This window comes from Chlorocebus sabaeus, chromosome X, assembly GCF_047675955.1.
Source record: "Chlorocebus sabaeus isolate Y175 chromosome X, mChlSab1.0.hap1, whole genome shotgun sequence".
Lineage (NCBI taxonomy): Eukaryota > Metazoa > Chordata > Mammalia > Primates > Cercopithecidae > Chlorocebus > Chlorocebus sabaeus.
The window spans coordinates 21,450,874-21,475,257 of NC_132933.1; the positions used below are offsets into that span (position 1 = coordinate 21,450,874).

Here is a 24,384-nt window from a genome sequence, read left to right on the forward strand (position 1 = left end):
GCAGTCTCTGGTAAGGTGGTGTTGCTATGCATTTGCATTGTTATAGAATTAAATTATGGATTCTGTCATTCAAAATAGAAGCTTTATAAATCAAGTAAAATCTCATAACTAAGATGAATAAGTTTCTTTAAATCTCATGCTGCCTCATATTCCATACTTTAGTTTTATAGCCCAACTTGATATAATTTTTTAAAGTGTAATTCTCTTTTTTTCTATTTCTGTGTACTGCTTTTGCTCTGCTAAACTGTCATTATTTCCCAAGAAAAAGCTTAAGATAAGTTACTTTATGTAAAGGATAGTGATATAAAAGCACAAAGGCATGTTCACTTCTTTATCTGTATATTGGCAGGAAATGTGCCAAATACAGTGTGTTCTCTCCCTCCCTTTCTTCTTCTCTGTCTGATTACATTCAATGTAGATGATATTAAAACTCAGTTGTAACAAATGGTGAAATTCCAATTATTCTTTTTTCTTTCTTTTCTTTAACTTATCTAATGTTTGGAATTCCTGAATATGAAAGACAGTCTTAATTATATAGTTTTTGTTGTTTTTTTTTTTTTTTTTTTTTTTTTTTTGCAGTGGAGTTACAAATTGTGTTCCATGCTTATGTATGCTAATTGTCTAAACAAGCTATCTAGGTGGCTCTGTAATCCTTAAGCAATACTGCTGAGCTGCCTAATTTGTTTTCCCACTACTGCTGTCTAACTACCCCAAAGCACAGGATTTAGAGTGGTGGCCCTAACCGGGAATATGCAGCAAGATGAAAAATAGTCAAATGAGAAGGAAGGTCAGTAGTAAGTTATTTAGACCTGGTTAGGCAGCAGGGTCTCCAAATGCAGCTGCAATTGGTTAAAACAAAACAAAATAAAACAAAAGATTGAAATTCAGAAGAGAGGTCAGGGGTAGAGATAGAGATTTAAGATCCAAGCAATTGTACAAATAGATGGAACTTTGAGACAACTTAGTCTCTCCAGGGAAAAGAGATTAGAGAGGAGAGCAAGAGGATTTAGAACAGGGCCTTGGGGAAATCTTTAATGTTAGGGTGTGGGAGGAGGAAGAGAAACCCTGAAGTAGAAGTATAAACTAGAATGCTTGGCTGTGGAAGTCACCAAGTGCCACTGCCTCCATCAGCTGTTAATTCTGAGCCGGATCACCTCAGTTATGTAGATGGACAGTGGAGAATCTAGGAACTGAAGATCCTTGTGACTTTCTGCCTTGCATCACGTTGGTGGGTGTAAAAAGAAGCTTATGGTTTCTCTTAGGGGTACATTTATGGGGAAAAGACCCCCATTATTGTGATTTAGCATACACAGGGGTCTGCTTACACTCATTATATATGTTGAAATTGTGTAGCTATTCCTAGGCTACTTTTAAGAATTTAGAAGGATTAGGTTAACATGATTCTTAACTCATACTACCAATAAATTATTCTTTCTCCAAGATTTGCATAGAAATACAAAAGTACATAAAACTAAGATAGCATTTGATTTTGTAAATTATTTTAATTTAATTAAATGTAAATTGAGCAATGGGAAAAACAAAAAGACAAACTCGACAGAAAACAATGATGTGTCTTTTAATCTCTCACACTGACTTTTAAGTTATACTCAGCTTCTTGACAGAGGAGGTAAAACAATAGAGCCACCTTGTCCTAGTGATCTAATATTTAAAAAGAGCAGTTGCAGTGCATCTGGGTTTGCATTATATGTAGCTCTAGAAAAGTTTTGAAGGACACATCTTGATTCTCAATGACATTATAGGAATGTTTTAATAACAACGAAACAATGGAGAAGCCATTGCATAAACTGTGTAGGCATCATAAATAAGGAAACTGCACATAGCATGTGTTGAATGAAAACACTTGGTGAACAAACTCATTTTTCTCTTGGGAACTCAGGTGGTCTAGCAGCTTGTACTCTTTGGTCCAAAAAAAAGTTGCCCCTTTGCTCCCCACCTTCCCCTCCCCCAATAACCTCATGTACTGTAAAGAATCTTAGCAACTATGGGAAATAGAATTGTTTGCAGTTGTGCTTTCTTTTTTTTTTTTTTTTTTTTTTTTTTGAGACGGAGTCTTGCTCTGTAGCCCGGGCTGGACTGCAGTGGCCGGATCTCAGCTCACTGCAAGCTCCGCCTCCCGGGTTTACGCCATTCTCCTGCCTCAGCCTCCGGAGTAGCTGGGACTACAGGCGCCCGCCACCTCGCCCGGCTAGATTTTTGTATTTTTTAGTAGAGACGGGGTTTCACCGGGTTAGCCAGGATGGTCTCGATCTCCTGACCTCGTGATCCGCCCGTCTCGGCCTCCCAAAGTGCTGGGATTACAGGCTTGAGCCACCGCGCCCGGCCAGTTGTGCTTTCTTAAAAGGTTTATGGTGGACCTAGTAATCCAAATAAGAGAGAATCATAAGCTTCTTTGTATACTGCTCATGAGTTAAACACAGTAATGGGTCACATTGTGACAATGTGATCAACAACTAGTCCAGTGACATCCTTTGCTGCTACATAGTAAACACCATAATCAGCGGCCATGCCAGCATTTAGGTGACACCAAAAGCATGTTTGATTCCACGGACCTGACACACTATCCTGTCTTGAAAGTGCTTAACCTCAATAAAAAACATTCAATTAGCTGAGGTTCCAAAATACACTTTGGTCTCCATCATGCAAGTGATCTAAGGCCATTGTCTCCGGAACCTAAAGAACAAAATGGCTGCCAGGCATAGGGATTTATTATTTCATTAACAGACTGTCAGTGAATTTCAGGGTATTTCTCGCCTTATGTGGATTCAAGATGAAGAGTTTTGGAGCTTAGATTGTCCCCAGATAATGGAGTCCAAAATTTATCTATTTGTGTATAGTTTTAATTAAATATTTTCCCCATTCTTCATTGTTAGGGTCGGTGTACTCGAGAGAACTGCAAGTACCTTCACCCTCCTCCACACTTAAAAACGCAGCTGGAGATTAATGGGCGGAACAATCTGATTCAACAGAAGACTGCCGCAGCCATGTTCGCCCAGCAGATGCAGCTTATGCTCCAGAACGCTCAAATGTCATCACTTGTAAGTCGCAGCTATGTTTTGAAAATTGCCAATAAAGATCTACGTGGAATAACGTGGCAGGGACTTGCGGAAATTAGTTGCAACAGGATTTAGGACACAAACTAATATGTTCATTGACACTACAGAGCTGTGCACTTGAAGAGAGCAGTCAGGTGTGTTGCACTGAAAACCTGGCTGCATTTATGCATGAGTTCAGTTTATAAAAGAATATGGATAAAGGAGCAGGGGCATTTTAAGATAAGGAGAGTTGATTATTGTTACATGGAAACCTTTGAATTCTAGGACATTAAGTCAAACAAATTTTCTTGTTCTTTGATGGGGATTTTGGTGTTGTTTTGTTTTGTTTTGTTTTGTTGTTGTTTTTTGAGACAGAGTTTTACTCTTGTTGCCCAGGCTGGAGTGCAATGGTGCGATCTAGGCTCATTGCAACCTCTGCCTCCCAGGTTCAAGTGATTCTCCTGCCTCAGCCTCCCAAGTAACTGGTATTACAGGTGCCTGCCATCACACCCAGCTAATTTTTTTGTGTATTTTTAGTAGAGACGGGGTTTCACCATGTCCAGGCTGGTTTCAAACTCCTGACTTCAGGTGATCCACCTGTCTCGGCCTCCCAAAGTGCTGGAATTACAGGTGTGAGCCTGGCCTGTTGTTGCTGTTAAACAAACTTTTTATTTTGAAATAATTTTAGATTTACAGAAAAGTTGCAAAGGTATTAATAGTACAAAGAGTTCTTGTATTACCTTTCACCCAGTTCTCCCCACTGTTAACATCTTATATTACCCTGGTAGATTTGTCAAAAGCAAGAAACTGGAATCACACGTCATTACTATTGACTAAACTCCAGACTTTATTCAGATTTCCCCAGGTTTTCTATTAATGTAATCTTTCTATTCCAGTGTCTGATTCAGGGTACCAAAGTGCATTCATTTGAATTTTGCCTCACCTCTCTTCTCTGCTCTGTGACCATTTCTCAGTTTTTCCCAATTTTCCATGATCATGATGGTGGCTTTCCCTTAACTTAGCTACAGGGTTTCCCTATGCAGAAATTAGTAAGATTATGTCATTCTAGACAAATATCTACTATTTTGTGGACTTGTGAGTTTAAATGGATCCTTTATAAAGTAATTAAGCTGTATCTGTTCATATTATTCTATTGAAAATTCATCTTGTCCCTATGCCTTAAAATATAAACTTTCATTTTGCTTTTACACCTCTTAGGGTGAATTGAAAACTGTCCCTTTTCTGCTATAGTTCTTCAGGCCTCACATTTAGTTCAGTGGTGCCTCATTCTAATTCCAGCTGACCTACTTCCTTTAAACTATTAACAGGCTAAATTTGAAAATCCTGTTACCTTTATTTGTTACCCATTTAATCAGTGACTACAATGAACTTGAAAGCTGAAATATGTATATAGTATTTAGATGCAATGAAAATGTGGGAGGACAATCTGCTGTCAGTAAAACCTATCTCATTATAAAGTTGATTCTCAGAATTCAAGGATATCTGTGTTGATATGGAACCCTTTAATGAGTACATCTTTATGGATATATGCAAAAACAGATGGGAGAGGCAATGATGAATCACTAAAGGTTTGCACCATACTTTTTCCAGAATGTCTAGACAGATTTAAGTAAAATAAATAGATGTCATGTTCTGTACTATTAGTTTACCAAAAAGTTTTGCCTTGGAACTCAGATTAATTATGTTGGTAAATTAGTTCCTAGAAGGTGAACTCCTCGAAGCTCCTCTTTGACCCTCAGTAATTCTTTACATCTTTGAACTCCTTGCGCAAACGCTTTTTCTGGGCTTTCACATACTGACGTATCTCAGTCCCTCCCTACTTCTAAGGGCACAGGGAAGATAAAGTCTTTTGGATACTGAAAATTGTTATGAACAAAACCACAGAGAAGTGAACGTGCTTGGTAAGTCCAGAAAATGTGAGTGGCTGGGGAATAAAGCAAGGCAGCTTTTATTTTTTTCCCAGTTTTATTGCGGTATAATTAACAAATAAAATTGTGTATATTTTAAAGTGTACAGCATGTGATGATTTGTTAGACGTATACATTGTGAAATGAGATGACATGGATGAACTTGGCAGGCATTATGCCAAGTGAAATAAGCCAGACAGAGAAAAAACAAATACTGTATGATCTCACTCATATGTGGAACCTTGAAAAAACTGAATGCATAGAAACAGAGAGTAGAAGGGTAGTTGCCAGGGGATGTGGGTGGGAGGGGATGGGGGAAGATGTTGGTCAAAGGTATAGCAAGGGAGATTTTAACACACAATTACTACTCTCAGCTTCTCATGGGATGTCTCAATTCAAACTGAGCAAAGACTAGGAAGCAGATTTCATTATCAGACACCTGAGCCCAGTGTTTCCTACAGAGCTGGAGCGTTTATCTTTTCAAAGGTCGAGGGACAGCTTCAGGGTACTAGTGAAATGCCTTGTTTCAGGGAATCAGAGAGCAAGAAGTGGGGTAAAGTAGGGGTACAGAGGAAAGCCGTTCTATTCAGCCTCTGCTAGAGTCTCTCCAATTCAAGTCTCAATCCTTCAAGTGTTATTGATCATGCTAGCTCATACTGGAGAATAGGGAGTAGCTTTTTTGAGAATCCAATAAGAAATCCATTGTGCTTTCCAGCCTCTTCACTTGTGCTTTCTAATTTGATTCTCCATCCTTTCTATGTTAGAATACGTTTCCCTATCTTTTCTTCAATGAGGGTAATTTTAGATTTCAGATGACGGAAGATGACTGATATGATTCACAGGAGTACAATTTATTTTATAGAATGTTACAAGATACAAGGCATTACTTAGAAGACCCAAGGGAACAATTGGAAATTGCTTCTCTACCTTGTAGGTTATTTAATGATAGCTATTATGATGCGATGAGCTGCTAAATGATTAATTCCTGCAGTTATTATGTGTACAAAAATCTAACTCCAAAATGGTTGATATGTTCCTCTTCTATGGTCTAAGGAAGCCATTTTATAGGCATGGTGTAACTGAGCTAGTGTGAGCAATTTTAAATAACATTTACCAGCCTGATTTGGAAAAAAAATTTCTTTGTTGTGGATCTTGATATTATTACAGAAGTAATGTATGATTTTACTTAATTTCTCTGGTACCTACTCTCCCTCAAACAACTCTCTATCCCTTTCAATCACCGCACCCAATAATCTGATTCTTGTCTCTAAGATAGTCATGCTTTTGTTTAAGAAATTTCCAGTCCTGATATTTGTAGGGTTGTATATTAAGACCCATTTGTATCATTGGCTTGAACTTCATGTCTTTCCACAAAGAAGACTTTGATCTGTTTCTAGGATACCAGAAGAGCACATCTGCCTTTGCAGAATTGAATATGGTTTGCTTATTATAAGCCCCTAGATAAAGGGAATGTCAACCTAAATGCGATGGTACCTAGAGAACAGATTCTGTTGAGTGTAACTGAACAATGAATAAAAGCCACACCTAGTCAATTTGGGTGGAATGCTTGCTGGAACAGGCAAGTTTGTTCACTCTGTTAAACAGATCTGAATTGACATTTGCCAGTATAAAAGTCCATCTCTGAAAGATTTTTTTTGGCTTTATTAAGGAAGTTCAGCAGGTGAAACAAAAGGTGTGACTACCTAGTATTTTTCAATGCAGTTTAAAAGAGATTGTTCCTGATGTTCCCAGCAAAAAAAAGTATAAGTTGAAGTATCCCCTTGCCATAATCAGGAGGCAAATACAACCACTACAGAAGAATATTAGAAAGAGTAGGAACAGTGGATTACCCTGAAGCAAAGCTAATGTTTTAAAATTTTGGTTTTACAATTAGAAATTTTAGTTATGAGGAAAGATTCTCACTACTGGATGTGGTGTATGTATTTATAAAGTGAATATGATATTACAGGCTGTTAAAATGTTTTATTTGGACATTTTGCATATCTACACCTGTTCATATCCAAACTAAAGGAATACCTGGGAAATTCCTCTATTTTCTCTCTTTGAATGTGGTGATTCACATGGAAACAGATCCTGACACACAAGTGAACTTGACTCAGTAGAGTGTATTCATTTGATTATTTATATAGAGATTGTTGATTCAGCACATTTGAGGTTGCATTGGGGTGTGCCAAGTCCTCAGGTTCTGTTGTATGCTACTCATGGCTGGCATTCCTGTGGCTAAGTTACCAAGTTCCAAACCATGAAGGCCATAAACAAGGCTTCCTCTCTAGGTTTTCCTTTATCTCAAATTGAATCATCTGATGTCTGCCTGGATCCCCCTCCACCATTTTACATCATTATCATAATTCTATTTACCAAATATATTTCTCATAAACAGGCTTATATGTTTATCTCACATTAATGTAGTAAGGAATGAAGGTGATGTAATGCTTCAGAACCAAGAGAAAAAAATAATAGAAAGTTCAAATAGGTACGAGGAAGGGAGATATACTAATTAATGAATAATATTATTTTTAGACTCATGTTTTTAATTTTTTTTCTCTTTTACTAAAGGGCTACAAGGTGTTATATTACTTAGGTATATATTACTTATAAACTTAGGACTAGAACAATTTTAAGTGACTAGAGATAAAATTGGAAAATATTTATTTACTTTTTAATATTTATTTTTTTGAGACACGGTGTCACTCTGTGGAGCAGGCTACAGTGCAGTGGCATGATCATAGCTCAATGTAGCTGCAAACTTGTGGGGTCAAGTCGTCATCCTGCCCCATCCTCCTGAGTAGCTGGGACTACAGGTGCACATCACCATGCACAGATAATGTTTTTTAAAAAAATTTTTTGAATAGAATTAGAAATGTGATCTCACTACGTTGCCCAGTCTGGTACTGATTTCCCAGCCTCAAGCAATCCTCCTGCCTTGACCTCCCACAGTGCTGGCATGCCTGGCCTACTTTTTAATTTTTGTAAGTCAGTCGTTAAATGATATAGTACTTAAAAACAAGAGGACAAATATTCATATTAGAGTTACAGTTTTTTAGTTCATATAAACTTAGTTTATTGATTGAAATACGTATGCTGTTTTAAAAAACAGTAGTTTTGTCATGGCTCTTTTATGAACAATTATTATTTTAAAAGGTGGCCCAGATATTGTGTAGGTTCAGTAGAAATGAAAACTGTGTCCATATTCTAAATTACCAGTCTCATGGTCAGTACAGAAATTATAACATGTTTTAATGAAGGTTCCACAACAGGTTTTTCGGTTCACCTACTCATGAATGATGGCATTTAGTTCTTTCATCTTGATGTGGTGACATTACATGTTTTGTAAAAGGATTTTTGCAAAATTTTCAAGTCAGGAAAAGACAGATATTATGTAATTATAAGGTTAATATGCTCTTAATATAATTACAACAGTCATGATCATGTGAACTTCCCCACTGAGGTTGACCAAATCACATCACAGAAGTGCCTGGAGTTCTACCATGCCATGATCATCTGGACTTTACTACATTTTCTGAAAGATTGGACAAAATTTTACTTTTAGGTGTACCAACTGAAGCCTATTGTTATCTGTTTGTTCAACTAATATTGTTTTTAAGGTAGACTTACCTTCAAACTAACATGAGGGGTTTAGGGATGCTCATTTGCATGGTTTCCTTCCAAAACCCTGAGAGGGGTCCTAGCAACATATTTAAAATGTGTTTGTAAAATTTGCAAAATATATTTGTGTGTTTCATTCTTAAGGCTTCAGTTCCCCACCCAGTGGTCTAAGCTTCAGACCCCACAGATCCTAGATTTGCTCCTCATTGCAATTACTGGTCCAGAGTAGAGTAGTTATTCGGGCCTTTTGCTAATAAGACTGTGTATGTCACATAGCTTAAAGCTTCTTTTACGTTAAAACAAAATAAATCCCCTAGCAGTCCCTTTGCTGCTTTGCCCCACCTCTGTTAATAGACACTGTGAAATCTGCTTTTTTCAAAAGTTGAATTAAAATGCTACACTTTTACAGTCAAACAGAGGACACTTGTACATATGATATCTTTTATAGTGCCCAGTTTCTTTGATAGTCACAAATCTCAACATTCTCCCTTTATCATCCTTTATATATTCTCATGAGATAAATTATATGTAACCTCCTCTATTTTGTGTCCTCCTCCTTTGGGGCTGGTTAGCTTGGTTAGTTGGAGCCTGCTGCTAATGAGACCATGGTGGCCTGTGAGCTTCACTGTTCGTGGTCACAGTGTAAGCTACAGCCAGCTACCTTGAGATTGCTTGCTGTTGATCACAAATGAGGTGAAGGCTGGGAGTTTGGTGGGCTCTGTGAAATTGTTTTATTTTTTTACCTGCAGGTTGATATGGCTCAGTAATTTGTCAATGAGAGGAGACCTTATATAAAAACCTGTGGTTGCCCCACCACCTGATAATTAAAGTGGTACCCCCAAGCGTTTGTAATTTGCCTTAATATCCTGTAATCATTTGTTAAATATTAATTTACACCCTTCTTTCCATAGTCTTATCTCTTGAACCACTCTGGATATCAGTCACATTAGCAATTCATTAATCACCTGGATTATACACGTTGTGAATTACACACTTTGTAATAAAGTTACATATTTTTATCTATAGTATCACTAAATCACTTTTTTTAAAACTCTTAATTAGGTACCTTCTAGTATGGATTTAGCCACTCCAATTTTAAAAATACATGCATACATACATACATACACATATGGGATTCATGTATGTACATATGTATGTATAAAATACCCTGTGCTTTTCATACTGTTTGATCTAGCAATTCATATCTTTATCAAAAGACAGTTTAGGACTAGCCATCTGCCTAAAGTCTTCCTCAGCGGAGAGCAAGACTGAGGATTTATTCATTCTCTTTGCCACCATTTTTGAAACTACTTTTACTTCTTTTTGCACTCTGATTTTTAAATTGGGTTGATCTATTTAGTAAATCAAAAATTAATTAATGGTTTAGGAATCCTTTTTATTCAATTCAGTAAGTATTTATCGAGCATATACTCTGTGACAGGTATTTAAATGAGTAAAGGGTGGATGAAAAGATGATCAAGAAACAAACTCTACCCTCTAGGAATTCATTATGTAACAAAAGTAAGATGTTGGATGAATATCTTCTGGTCCCCTTAATTTCTGATTTGTACCTGATTCTTCATATTTTTATAGCTTTGGGCCTCTCTTTTTTCCACATAGAATTATCTTTCTATTAGCCATGCAAGGGTCTGTTTTGGTTTGTGTTGTTTTGATGGTGGTGGTGGTGGTGGTTGTAATTGGTCAAACCCCTGATAATGTTAACTCTTAGCGTGCCTATTTATCTAACTTTCACTGACATCTTCATAAATAGTCTCCAGGTTTCCTGTGGGTTGCTTGCTTTGCTTATCTCTTCCTATTTGTCTCTCAAAAACCCACATTTTGTTTATACCCTTTGTTAAAACTAGATAACCACTTAATTTTTTGAACTACTTTAATGAGGTATGATTGACACACAAAAGCTGCACATGTTCAATGTATGCAAATTGATGACTTTGGAGACAAACAGAGGCTCATGATACCATTACTACAATCCATGCCATAAACTTGATTTTTTAAAAATAATCTTTGTTTCCTACTAGATTACTAAAGTTAGTTGAATTGTCATTATTATTACACGGTGGTCACCAACAGATTTTTAGGTCAATTCCTGTTCACCTCCTTGGGAACAATGTCAAAGTTACCCTGCTTATGAAGTGTCAATCATTTGCTCTCTACTTAGGTGATGTGCTGATCTGTGTTTAGGTACTCCTTTATGATTCCTGGCCTGCTGTTGTATTTCTCCTCCCAGCAAATATGGGTAGCTCTGATCCATGACTTGTGTTCTCATTTGTGTTATTCTTTATACCTCTTATACTCACAATCACCTATTGATCTTTCAACTAACCTGCCTGCCTTCAATGCTTCCTCTTACTTGGAGACTTCTCTGATTAATAAGATCAGAAAATCCAGGTCTAGGTGAGGACAATGGTTCACTTTTGACCCTTGAACTTTTTTTTCCTTAGCTCTCTCTAGAGCCAGGGCGACTTATTCATTAACAAGTACAATTAGTACTTAAATACCACCGCTATCAGCTTGCATCTGTTTATAAAGTTAACTCTCAATTATTGAGAAACCAATTAACTAGTCTGGAGGTTATGTGGGTCTCCTGCAGCCTGCATTTTGGCCACTTCAGTCCCCATGGAACATTACTCAAGCAGTGTGGAAATGACCAAGCAAATACTGTGAAAGAGAGATTATTCAATTGTACTCTGTGTGAAAATGAAGTCGGATGGAAACTAACATTATATATTTCAGTGCATTTTGGGATTATCTAAAGATAGAAATATGCATGATGACCGTAAAAGGAGCTTCCTTTTACATTATATAAATGCTTGCAAATGAGCAATAAAATGCAGATATTATGATGCTATTAAAATTTAAGAGTGCTATTTTTCTTGTATTAAAATTGGGTCAACAAATGGTTACCAAATGTTTACCCTTCTGTAAAAGAAAATATCTAGTCATTCAACTCCAGACAGAAACTCAGAGATGGAAGGCCCCGATTATTCTGTTGACCTTAGGCCAGGATTTTGAAATTTTTACATTCATCCAACAATAATTGTAACTGATCTTGGATATTTTTGAGGTAACTACAAATAGATCTAGGCTATTGAGGAGACACAAAGATTGATTCGGCATAACATTTAATTTTCATTTCTTTATACTAGCTTGAGAAATAACCTGTTAAGTCATTGTTCCTAAAGTGTGTGTAAACTAGACATTTATTTGAGGCATAGTTTTGCATTGAATTGCATTGCCTCAGAATCCTTTAAGAGCAATCTGTGGTGGCTCTTAAAATTTTTACCTTTACAGGATTCCAAGTGCTATTTCCTCATTCTTAGTCACTGAGTAGTGATTATTCTAGAAACAAATAGTTAAAAATCCTAATGTTAGTAACTATGTAAAAGAGCATTTTAGTGAATACCTTAGTATTGGTTTACAAAGCCAAACATTTTCAGTTTGTGGAATCTTGCTACAAATACTAAATTCACGTCTATATATATGTATATATTTGGTGCTTTACTCCTGAAAGTGTTGGAGAATTTCATTTTTTGAAATCATTTAGAACCAAGGTCAGTGAACTTTCTTGTGAATGGCTAAATATGAATATTTTAGGCTGTGAGGTTCAAGAGGCAAAGTTGAGGGTATTATATAGGTACTTATATAACAAGAGAGGAAACAAGTATCTACAATTTTTTGTAATACAGGTCTACTAATGAGCACAATGAAATTTGTAGATGGACACTGGAATGAGAGTTTCCTATAATTTTCATGTTTCACTAAATATTATTTTCTTATTTTTTTCAATCATTTAAAACTGTAAAAAACATTCTTAGATTGCTGGTCATACAGAAACACGGGCAGGCTGAATTTGGCCTATGGGCCCTAGTTTGCAGAGTCTTACTCTAGAACAGAGATTCTTAACCAGTAAGTAGTTCATAACCCCACACCAGGGGTGAGTGTCATGGGGTTCTTGAACTTGCTGAGATCACAAGCAACATTTTTTGCATACATGAATTTTTCTGTGGACAGAGCCTGCAGTCTTCATCTGACTCTTGGAGAAGTCCTGGACTCAAAAAAGATTAGAAGCCACTGTTCTCTAGATATTTCATTAATTTTTAGGACACATTTCCTGAATGCCCGATAGTTCCTAAGCACTCTGCAAGTCACTGGGAACTCATGGGAATTTCTACTGTAGGAGCTAATACTTCTAGAGACATCGGGATAAATAGTTCTCAGGTGATCTTATTCATAAAGCCTATTGTCGCCACCATTCTTGCTGGTTGACAAGACTCAGAAAGATGAAAATTTACACCTGGTTATGGGAGGGACAGCCGTCTCTTTTCAAGTGTTTAGTAAATAATTTAGGTTGGAATTTAAATATCTGAAACATTTGAGTGTTCAGACTATTTCAAGCTGTAAAGATAAATCAGAGTCAGCGTATTTAAAACCTTTTCCTTTACAATAAAAATTAACCCACAGATAGGTTCATGTTAGCTCAACTGACATCAAGGGCTGAGATATATGTAGAGACAGGATTAAAGTTGTTTATTAAAGCTGAGCTCGTGAGCTTGCAGGCTGCTTGACTTAACCCATGGCTGTTAGTCAATGCTAAGCCCTTGAATGTTCAAATTCATGAAATGGAGTAGTTACCCTGGGGCAGAGGTGGTGGTGAGAAAACAGAAATGTCCAACTGAAAATAAATAAGCCACTCAGGAGTTCCTGCCTCTGCCCCAGTATTGACAATGGAATAGCTTGCTTCTTCTCAATAAACAGTGTTATAGAATGCATTTCATACTCAAGGAGGAAATAGTTATAAGCGCTAGGATACTAGTTTTAAGATCTAAAGATAGCATAGTTTGTGATGAAACCTTAGAAAAATCTAAATACTTGCAGCAAGCCCTTTACATTTTATATGTAGACTAATCATTAATTTATAGCTTTTTTCCCATACACTTGGAGCATATAACAAACCTAAGAAAGCTTAAAAGTAATCCAAAGAAAGTAGAATTTAGCTAGGAGAATTTCCCTGGCGAGTCACCCCAAAAAAGAAAAGAAAAAATTACGGAAGTAAAAAGCTACCATAAACAGAAAGCATTGCTTACACATACATTAGGCTTTAATATTATTAATTGATCAGCATTTATTAGTGATTAATAACTTTTTAATCTGGAAAATTCACCCACCTCCAGGTCTTTCTTTCAGTTCAAAAATTAATAGATGCAATAATGGTCCTGCTCATTTTTGTAAAAGGCAAAAGCAAAAAGCATGCAGGAGAATGGGCTGGTGGCTTCAGTGAGAAATTTACCAGTAAAGTCAGAGAAAACAAAAAGTCAAGTGAAGAGCACTATCATGTGCTTCAAAAATGGAGTTTTTCTCAGAGATTTCTTGGTGATCTTGAGACAACTATGAATCATTACATCGATAAAGTCTGCCTTATTGCTGAAGCATGCCTGGGTGGCTGTTTCCAGAAGATTTCCTTCTCATTATATAAGATAATGTCACATCAGCTAGTTCCTGAGCTTCACATCTCATTCCATGACAGGTATCCCATATTCCTGTATTCTATTATATCATAAGACCTAGTTAGACTGGGTCAGCCCTTGGCTATTTGCCCCCAGACTTTAGAGTCCTTCTCCTGACTATGCCATCATCTTTCCTGGCACCTGGCGTTCCCTTTCCACTTAAGGCTCTTAGCAACCATGCCTTTTCTACTCACCCTCATGCGTCTTGCCAGTTTTTTGGCGCCAGATTCTTCCTGCTCTTCCTAATGTCCCAATCAGCTAATTTGATAAACTCATCTAAGGTAGAATGCTAATGGGGGAGTGCTTCCTTCTAAGCTGAATATGGTTTATAACAGGGTCTTCTTGGAATGCTGTGCGGGTGACAATTTCAAGTCTGTGTGGGGGTGAGGCAAAGAGTATACATTGCCCCTCACTTTATATTCCACAATTTGTATTTAGACTTGTTTCTATTAATGTGACTTAGCAGGTATGGGCACAGTTTGGCAAATGCAACAGATTCGGGTTCTTTTTAACATGAAAAAATTGTATAAGGCAAAAAGGAACACATGTAATTAGTAATACACAGTGAAACACCACCAGTTTCACAATAACTACCTTATAGAGTCATTTTTAGAAATATACTACATTTAGTCATGATTTGTTATTCATTCATTAAGCTTTTAAAATGTATCATTGAGTATATCTGTCAACCAGTCATTCACTAAGTGTTGGGTACTATAGGGGAGATGAGAACTATCAAAGGAATAAGACCACATTGACAAGAAAAGATACCCACATGTGGAACAAACTGGGAAACAGCAAAGTGATAAATAATGTGACAGATAATAAAGGAAATACACATATCAAACTTTTTGAGTCCCAGGATCTTTGAAAATAGAAAAAACAGTAATAGCTTTTTGCATTTCTGAGGCTTTTTTAATTTTTTACAAGTTACACTTAGTTTGTATACCATATAATCCTGTTATCTTATCTCTTCCTGCCTAACAGGGATTCTTGTAGCATTTCTAGTGCCTTCTTTTGAACTATGAATATCATCTGGCCCCCTAGATAAAGACAAGGCTAGGCAAGTCAGATTAGCTTGTGAAACAGGACCTCTAGGATGACTACAGTAAACAATAATTTCTTGTACACTTAAAAATAACTAAAAGAGTATAATTAGAGTGTTTGTAACACAAAGGAATGATAAATGCTTGAGGTGATAGATACTCCATTTACCCTGATGTGATTGTTACATATAGTATGCCTGTATCAAAATATCTCAGGTACCCCATAAATATAGATACCTACTATGTACACATAAAAATTAAAAAATTAAACAAAACAGGACCTCTAATTTTAAAAAATAACAAAATATAATGGACCGTAGTAAACTCATTTTAGGTAGCTATTAAAGCATTCACTTTTTCTAATTTATCCCTTTCTTCTTCAACTCCTTGCTGTGTTCCATAACTGTCAGCAGGCCAGGAAGACAGAAGCACAGTCAGTATTTGGTAGTACAGGTGGGGCCTGTGGTAGGACAGACAGCCTTACAGCCAAGCAGTATTGACGGGGAAGAGGAAGGAGGAAGGAAAGGGACTGAATGCAAAGGCCATGCCTGTGTAAGGAAACAAAGAAGATTGTCCATATGTGTATTGTCATTGGTGACATGGTTTTTAGGGAAAAAAGAGTTGGAGGAAACACATTTGGAGCAGACTCTAGCAATGAGATTTAATTTGGCTAATTCGTGACTGTTAAAGTCATGTGGCTTATTTTATCAGCTTACCAATAAAGTTATTACTTAAAGAGATTTGTTGGTTTAAAAGCAACTTCTCTATGGGAATTAGTAAGAGGCTAAAAATAAATCAGAAGAAACAATGGTAAATTTTGATGTGGCGTAAGTAATTTTGATGTTTCTGAAAGAATGCCTCTTTGTGTAATGACAGGAAGAATCTGTTTACCTCTAACATCTTTTTTTTCTCTTTTAAACATACAGGGTTCTTTTCCTATGACTCCATCACTTCCAGCTAATCCTCCCATGGCTTTCAATCCTTACATACCACATCCTGGGATGAGCCTCGTTCCTGCAGAACTTGTACCAAATACACCTGTTCTGATTCCTGGAAACCCACCTCTTGCAATGCCAGGAGCTGTTGGCCCAAAACTGATGCGTTCAGATAAACTGGAGGTATTTGTGAAGATATATATAAATACCTGTAGAATAGATATTAACCTTACACATAAAGCAGTATTCTCAGAGCCCAATTCGTTGTGTTTTAAATAAGAGAACCCAAATTTCTTAACTTATAGGGTATAACCTCAGAAAAATGTTAAACATTTTACTACTGCAATCATACCTTGTTATAAAGTGCATTGATTCAGCTGTATGGTGGGTCAAACAATATGTTAAGTGTACCCAGCCATAGACTGTGTGATGGCTCAGGAAGCCTCTGTGGGAATGTTCCTTTTACCTAGGCTCCAGCTTTCAGAAACAGATTATTGTATTTGTTAATGAGTCTCTACTTGCTAGAATAATCAAAGTGGGAAAAAAGTAGACAATATAACTCTCTATGATTGCAGAATGTAAAGCTATATGAATAAAGAAAGTAAATTAGTCTCATAGTGCCTCAACTTTTTTCTCCATTTTGAGAGTGATGTGCTAGGCAATAAATACCCCTGATGCCTAAGAAAAGAAAATCTGAAAGAAATTTCAAACAACTTTTTGATTTATTGAAGTCCTTCATTCTTCTCTTGTTATTCTTTGTACATTGAAATAGCTAGTCTTTTTCTTATCAAGTCAGCTCCATTTGCAGCCCCTTAAATGCCTAGTAATGTATTGTAATAGAATCTGATTGTACATATAACTCAGTTATGGTTCACAAGTTGACTTTGGAAAACCAGTGCGTTACATTGTGATAAAGACTCATCTTGGACTTAAATAAACACTAATTATGCTTAGGGCTATGTATTAATTGGAGAATTAAAACTGGTTTTCAGTAATACATTTTTTAAGCATTTTTATTTTAATAGAAGGACAACCTTCCTTTGTGGAGAATAGAATTTTTTTCTGGGAATAGAAATTCTGTCTGTTTATATGTCATAGTGAATATGGCTTTACATTATTCTTTATCTTTTTAGATTTGTTCATAAATAATATATTCAATGTATGTATAATTACTGTTACATTCGCTAGCAAAATAAATAAAAGCCAGTCAGCTTCCAGTCATCAGTGTGATGCGTGTGTATGTGCATGTGTGTGTTCTAAGGTTTGCCGAGAATTTCAGCGTGGAAATTGTACCCGTGGGGAGAATGATTGCCGCTATGCTCACCCTACTGATGCTTCCATGATTGAAGCGAGTGATAATACTGTGACAATCTGCATGGATTACATCAAAGGTCGATGCTCGCGGGAGAAATGCAAGTACTTTCATCCTCCTGCACACTTGCAAGCCAAACTCAAGGCAGCTCATCACCAGATGAACCATTCAGCTGCCTCTGCCATGGTAAGAAAAGGCCTGTACTTCTGGCCTGTTTCAGAGTAAATGCTTTGTATATTCCTCAATTTGTCTAATATCCTGTAACCATAATCATGGATAGTCATGAGTAGACCTTAATATGAACAGTCAAGGTTATAAGCTGGAAAAGAAAGAACCTATTTATTCTACTTTATTTACTAAGATTTTCTAAAGATAATTATTTAAAAGCCTTACTAATGCTTTTAACCTACTGTGCTCTTTCTCCGATTTTCAGAGTAAGGGTAAACTATATAATTTAAACAGTAAGTTATCTTTTAGTGCTTTTATAGTTTCACTACCCTCAATATCCTAGCGAGGCAGAAAGTTGCCTCTGCTCTGTGAGCCACTTTCATGGGCACTTTGCTACTAACATCCTTAATGCCTTTCAAAAACAGAGCACTTAAAAGATAGGATATTAAGTAGGCTGTAATTTCCTAAAGGTTAAGGCCACTTTTCCTCTCTAGAGGCATAGTATCAAGGACAGCAGCCTGCTTAGTCTGGGGAAAAATTTCTACATGGTTGGGAGCAGAGGCCTGACTTTGGTATTTTGTTGTTGTTGTTGTTGTTTGGTGGGGGGGCCGGTTGTGTGTTTTTTTTTTTTGTTGTTTGTTTTGAGACAGAGTCTCACTCTGTTGCCCAGGCTAGAATGCAGTGGTGTGATCTCGGCTCACTGTAACCTCCACCTCCCAGGTTCAAGCAATTCTCTAGCCTTAGCCTCCTGAGTAGCTGGGACTAGAGGCGTACACTACTTCTGGCTAATTTTTGTATTTTTTATAGAGACCGGGTTTCATCATGTTGGCCAGGCTGGTCTTGAACTCCTGATCTCAGGTGATCCTCCTGCCTCAGCCTCCCAAAGTGCTGGGATTATAGGCATGAGCCACCATGCACAGCCCAGAGGCCTGACTTTTAAGTTGCTGTAGAAAGCCAGTTTGGGGGAATAGTTAGTGCTGCTTAGTAACACTGAAAGGTAGGAAGTAAGAAAAATATTTGTGTAACACTATAGTGCGATCAGTGAGAACCAGGAATTCTTATGACTTAAGTTTGCCACAGCTGTCCATTGTTTTGATGTGCTGCTTGCTATGTCTTTCTTTTTCTACCTGGACCTTTCCTTGTATAATAAGGCATAACAGCTCCAATAAAGGACAAAACCCACAGGAAACCTCATGTTCCCTGGGTGTGGAAAAAGCACTGATGTGACCCTGAAGCCCAGGAGATGCACTGTAGCTGAATCTCCTCACAAACATTCATAGTTTGGACTCCCATGGACTTTGCCTATACACAACACAGAGACACTTATTTTCAAACATCCCTATTAAGAAGGTTTTCTTCATACTGAGTTGAAATTTATCTTGCTGCAACTGGAACTTCATGAAAGAAGTCAGTCCCTATTCCAAGTGAGAAGGACTGTCATGTCTCCTCTCTAAGCCAAATACTGCAGATTTCTCCCACTTTTCCTAGTAGTTTGTGGTTTCAAGGACACAGTACCATTTTTGGACTGGCTCCACTTTTTTTCAGAGCTGAACTCATTACATCATGAAAGATCTGAGCACCAAAGAAGAAAAAACTTACTTTCTCCCTTGATCTGAACAACATAATCTGTAAATTAATGTTAAAAAAGACTTTACCAAATTCTTTTTGTCTTAAATGCTCTTGAATGGGAGAATTATAAGCTATGAAAATAACTTCATATGCATCTGTCCATTTATGATTATTTGAGTGTGTTTGATAGAATGCATAGGTTATAAGTCAGCCTCAAATTTCCATTTAGAGAGCTAAATATTATATCGTAGGCCTTCAATTGTTACTTGTGAATATCAGTATAAAATTCCCTTTTAAGTAACTGATCACAGCAGGGTCTTAGCAGTGAGATAAAGTTGGCCCATACGAATTTGATAGAGGTAAGATTAAATAAAGAAGGGCTTCATGAAGAAATTCAAGCATTTTATATTTTTAAGGATTCATAGTGGACATGCTTTGTAAAAGAGACATTTTTACCTTGTTCATGTATATAGCTCAGGTTAAGTTCACAGAAAGCAGCTTGTAATTAAAAAAAAAAAAAAAAAGACATAAAGGGTTGATACTTAGTTCATCCACAGTCTCACACTTCTTCAGTAGGTTTATGAATTTAGTAGTACAATCACCACCCAATTGGAACTGGGCACTGACTCATCAGGATAAACCCCAGCCATAAACAAGCAGTACTACTTTACCAGCGTCTGCCTGTTGAATGTTCATCTAGGTTTCACCCCAATTTATAGTTTACTAGGGAACATAACTGTGGTTCTGATGATCATACCATGCTGCCAGCTTTCAAGAGAAAGGGACACTCCCCATTTATACCAAAGGGAAATCTTTTTAACAACCAGATAAGTAAGTCTTCTGTCTTAGTTAAAATGTTCAGCAAAACCATTTTCTCCCAATGGTGATAAAAGGCATTCGAAATGATAGATTTTGTTTTATGGTTTATGATTTTAGTCCTGACCTTTGCCATCTGGTCTGCTGGGATAAATTTGGAAATTTTGTATCTCTAAAGCTACTCAGTTTATTTCATCTCACTCTTCTAGCATGCTTTTCTTTATTTAGGTGAAATGAAAAGCAGCTCTGTCACAATGTGTGTACTGACAGTAGAGTTCCCAAAAGAAAATAGAGATACCTTGAGACCTTTGTTATCCACAGGAACGAGGTCATGGCATTACCCTTTTGGACACATGGTAGGATAGTTACTCAACACAAGCATTCCTGTTTCCTTAAGAATTTGGAGGATACCTAATTGTTGTTGCTGGGACATGTTTTTTAAGTAACATGCAATTTACTGAGAAAAAAAAATGTAAAGTAGTGTTAAACTTCTCCAAAGAATCTGATCCAGGGGCAAGTTTGACTGAGTATTGTAAGCACAGTGGGATTTTGAAAGAACTGTAGACATGAAAGGATGGTTTAAAAATGCTAATAGATTTTAGAATTAAACCTTACAAGAACTTAACAAAGCAAATGGTACATACCGAAATGCACAGCAAGCCTCTATAAATAGGAACTGTGTATATTTTGCTAGCTATCTACATAGTACCTGGGTGAGGTAGGTGGTGGGGGAGGAAATATTCATTTGCTTTTTCCTTACCTGTTAGGAAATATATAGTTATTGGATTTGAACCTGAAGTCTTTGTATAAATTGGATTTTATTTTATGGGGTGACAGTGTCAGACGCTGATCTACCAACATCTGCTTTATCACCTATATGCCATTTATGTCCTAGATCTGTATCGGAGTTTTAACAGGCAGGAATCTCTTTCCTGCTATCTGTTGCTTCTGCTAATCTCATTTTTATAGATTCACAGATGAGTATCCCTGAGATATTAATTATAAATGATTGTTTACTGTAGTAGCTTTCTGTCACATCCTGCCCAAATGAGGTCTAAATTAGTGAAGTTGAAAACCTTTTTTTTTTTTTTTTTTGCGTTTTTTTCTGTTTTGGACTACTGCTCATGTAGTGGACTACCTTTTTTCTTTTTCTTGAGACAGTCTCTTGCTCTGTCACTCAGGCTGGAGTGCAGTGGTGTGGTCTCAGCTACTGCAGTCTTGACCTCCTGGCCTCAAGCAATCCTCCCACCTCAGCCTCCCAAGTAGCTGGGACCACAGGCATGCACCACTATGCCTGGCTAATTTTTCTATTTTTTTAGAGATGGGGTTTTGCCATATTGCCCAGGCTGGTCTCAAACTCCTAAGCTCAAACAATCTGCTGGTCTCAGCCTCCCAAAGTGCTGGGATTACAGGCATGAGCCACTGCACACAGCCGTGAACCCCCTTATCTCTGCAGTTGGTTACCTTGCTGTGGGGCCACTGCTTATCCAGTGTCTTGCCCAATGGATACCCTTACAGAGGATTCCCAGGAAATACCTTATATAACTGGTGCTTGCTTGCTTTGAGTACATTGGTTACTTTCTCTAGTACTAGTACCATCTCTCCCCCCACAGGCCCTGCAGCCTGGTACACTGCAACTGATACCAAAGAGATCAGCACTGGAAAAGCCCAATGGTGCCACCCCGGTCTTTAATCCCACTGTTTTCCACTGCCAACAGGCTCTGACTAACCTGCAGCTCCCACAGCCGGCATTTATCCCTGCAGGTGAGAACACAGCTCTGGGCACTGCAGCGAGTTTGGTGATGTTGTGAATGTATACAATGCAAAGCAGCTTTCAAAGAGCTTTTATAGGAGGACATGTATTTTGATTAAAAATAAAACAAGGAAGTTATGCTTATCTGCTAGTATCTAGAACTACTTGTTTTTCTATAAGTCATGAAAATTCATGGTTTGAAATCAAACTAGGAAAAGGTATCAACATTTTTCTTTTTAGCATTTCTTGGTTTTTGCTTATGATTAATTCACTTGGTTCAGTCTCAAACTAATTCCTTGACTCTCAGGTATCACTGTCACAGACAATAGAGTGTTGTCAAAAAAAAATAAAAAAGGAAAAAACTCCCAGCTTTGATATTATGGAAATGTGTTGTCAATATATCTTTGATATGCCAAAGGTAGTTAAAATAAAACTACCCTTAAATGCATAATATAGTATAATATAGATTAAACAGATAGTTTTAGCCTGTAACTCTTGAATCAGTTAATATAAAATACATAGCAGTTTATCTTTTCTGACATTTTGCAGCGTATTTTGTTATCTCCTACATTCAGCTATATTTAATAGCCTGTTTTACACCAAGTTGAATAGAAAATGTTAAGCCAGAAATTTGTTCAATTAGATATCATATACTGGGGGGGAAAATAATTTTCTTCCAGTGGTTTAGTAGTTTAAGAATGAGCATATAGTTTCTTAAGAATAAATTGAAAATTCTAACCATTGAGAGTACAGCATTTTTTTTTCTTTTTTCTTTTTTTTTTTTTTTTTTTTTTGACAGAATGCTAAATGCCCAAGATTGGAAACTATTTTTAAATGAAAATAACATATGTTTAAAAAAAATTTAGAAATCCTTGTTAATACCCAGACTTCAGAAAACTTATTGGTTAATTAGTAAATTAATCAGTTAATTAATTTTGAAAGGTACCATAAAACACCAGTCTTTAATTACTAGCCACAGTAGTCCTTCATGCCATCATTTAAATTATACAATTTGTATACATTTATATGATATTTTCTGAGAGGAAATATGGAATTCTTCAGCACTTTCTTACATCCCTTATGATAAGTAACCACTGATATCTAATAATTTAGATATTTTCTCCCAACCTAAGAAGAAAACACATAATGTCTACAGAGTAAAAGAGAAAACCAGTATGAGTTGACATGACTTTATTCCTAGCATTTTTTTTCTTCAAAAATTGTGGTAATTTACCTACACATTAGATCACTCTACCTTGGCTACTTCCAATTTATATTATAGCTATGGAATGAATTCAGTAGCCCTGGAAGTCTAGTCAAGGTGGTTGAATATAATAAAATTTATGCTGTTCATCTTAGGTTTTCTTAATACTACAGTTACTTTGTTTCCAAGTTTAAATTTTTTGCAAGATTTGGCCAACATGAAATCTAGTTTCATAAGCAAAAATTTCAGAAAAATTCCTTTCCCCTTGGTTAGTAGCAACATAAAAGCCTGTCCAGCTAAGAGGTTTCTCTTAATGGAACCTGTTTGCCATATATTCATAGTTGAGTCCTATTGACTGTGAGACAGTGGAGGAGACAGTGTTAACAGATTAATACTCTAAATAGAAATACAGACACCAGATACAAGACTCTGGAGCATATTTAGAAAATGATATGTGTAATAAATTAAAATTCTCCTTCTTATTATAAAAATTATTTAGAATGTATTTGTCCACAGTAAATATGTAATTTAAGTGAGTTAATTATTTTAAAGAAAAATTATAGCTCATTTTGTACGTAAGAATCCAAGAATTATTTTGATTAGCTGGGTTTGTGACCTTAAAGCTAATCTGTAATTGTAAACATGAGAGATTGTTGGACTTGCATGTGCTGAGTAATTGATATTGCAAAGAAATAATCTTTCTGTTAAAATGTATTTCTATCAGTAAATCCTTAATAATCAAATATCTCTTTTCTTTACTTTCCACGCTTTTCTGCATGGTGTACAGGGCCAATACTGTGCATGGCACCTGCTTCAAATATTGGTAGGTTTTCTACAAAAATTATCAACATTTTCTAATCTGAAAAAATGTGTTTTTCTGTTGTGACTATGAAAGATGAATGACTGAAAGATGTGGCTGGAAATTTTCTGAGTGTGTTAAGGTTTAACATGGTGCTTTCTGTTTTATGTCTTTGTAGCATCAAAACAGTCCTACTTTCTCAAGTCCTAGTTGGTTGCCACTGTGGCCAAATGCTGGCCCTGTCATTTCTCTATTTCTACCCTAATAATAGCAGCTGAAATATTTAAAAAGTTTCTTTTTCAATATTTGAAACTAGCCAGACTGGGCAGTTTTGTTCCTTGCTTAACATGTATTATTTAAAAATTGTAAAATACTTAAAATGTATAACTTGTAAAGTACAATGAAACAATTCCTCCCTGAAAAAGTTATCTATACAACTTAAAGCATTCAATGTTCCCATGTTGCCAGAGGATGAGTTCAGTAAAGCTAGAGGATTCTGCAGTGTTGTGTAATAAATCCTATAGTGCTCTAGACTGAGGCACCATTGGCATAGAAGCTAGGCACAACGGAATCATTTCAAAATGACTCTTTGGGTGTTATGTGATTTTTAACAAGCAGTTGCACACAGATCCTTTCATTAGCCACTAAC

At 36.6% G+C, this 24,384-nt stretch overlaps 1 protein-coding gene across 5 annotated transcripts in view; it reads left to right on the forward strand.

Moving 5' to 3' along the window:
* Positions 1-24,384, forward strand: part of MBNL3 (muscleblind like splicing regulator 3) — a 120,230-nt gene that overhangs the window by 83,851 nt on the left and 11,995 nt on the right. For all 5 annotated transcript variants that reach the window (XM_037989151.2, XM_037989146.2, XM_007992722.3 and 2 more), the window contains 5 exons: positions 2,892-3,056; positions 16,106-16,297; positions 17,376-17,612; positions 21,593-21,743; positions 23,724-23,759. In XM_037989151.2, the coding sequence (XP_037845079.1) occupies positions 3,003-3,056; positions 16,106-16,297; positions 17,376-17,612; positions 21,593-21,743; positions 23,724-23,759 (670 nt within the window). In that variant the 5' untranslated portion in view covers positions 2,892-3,002. The remainder of the gene's footprint in view (positions 1-2,891; positions 3,057-16,105; positions 16,298-17,375; positions 17,613-21,592; positions 21,744-23,723; positions 23,760-24,384) is intronic.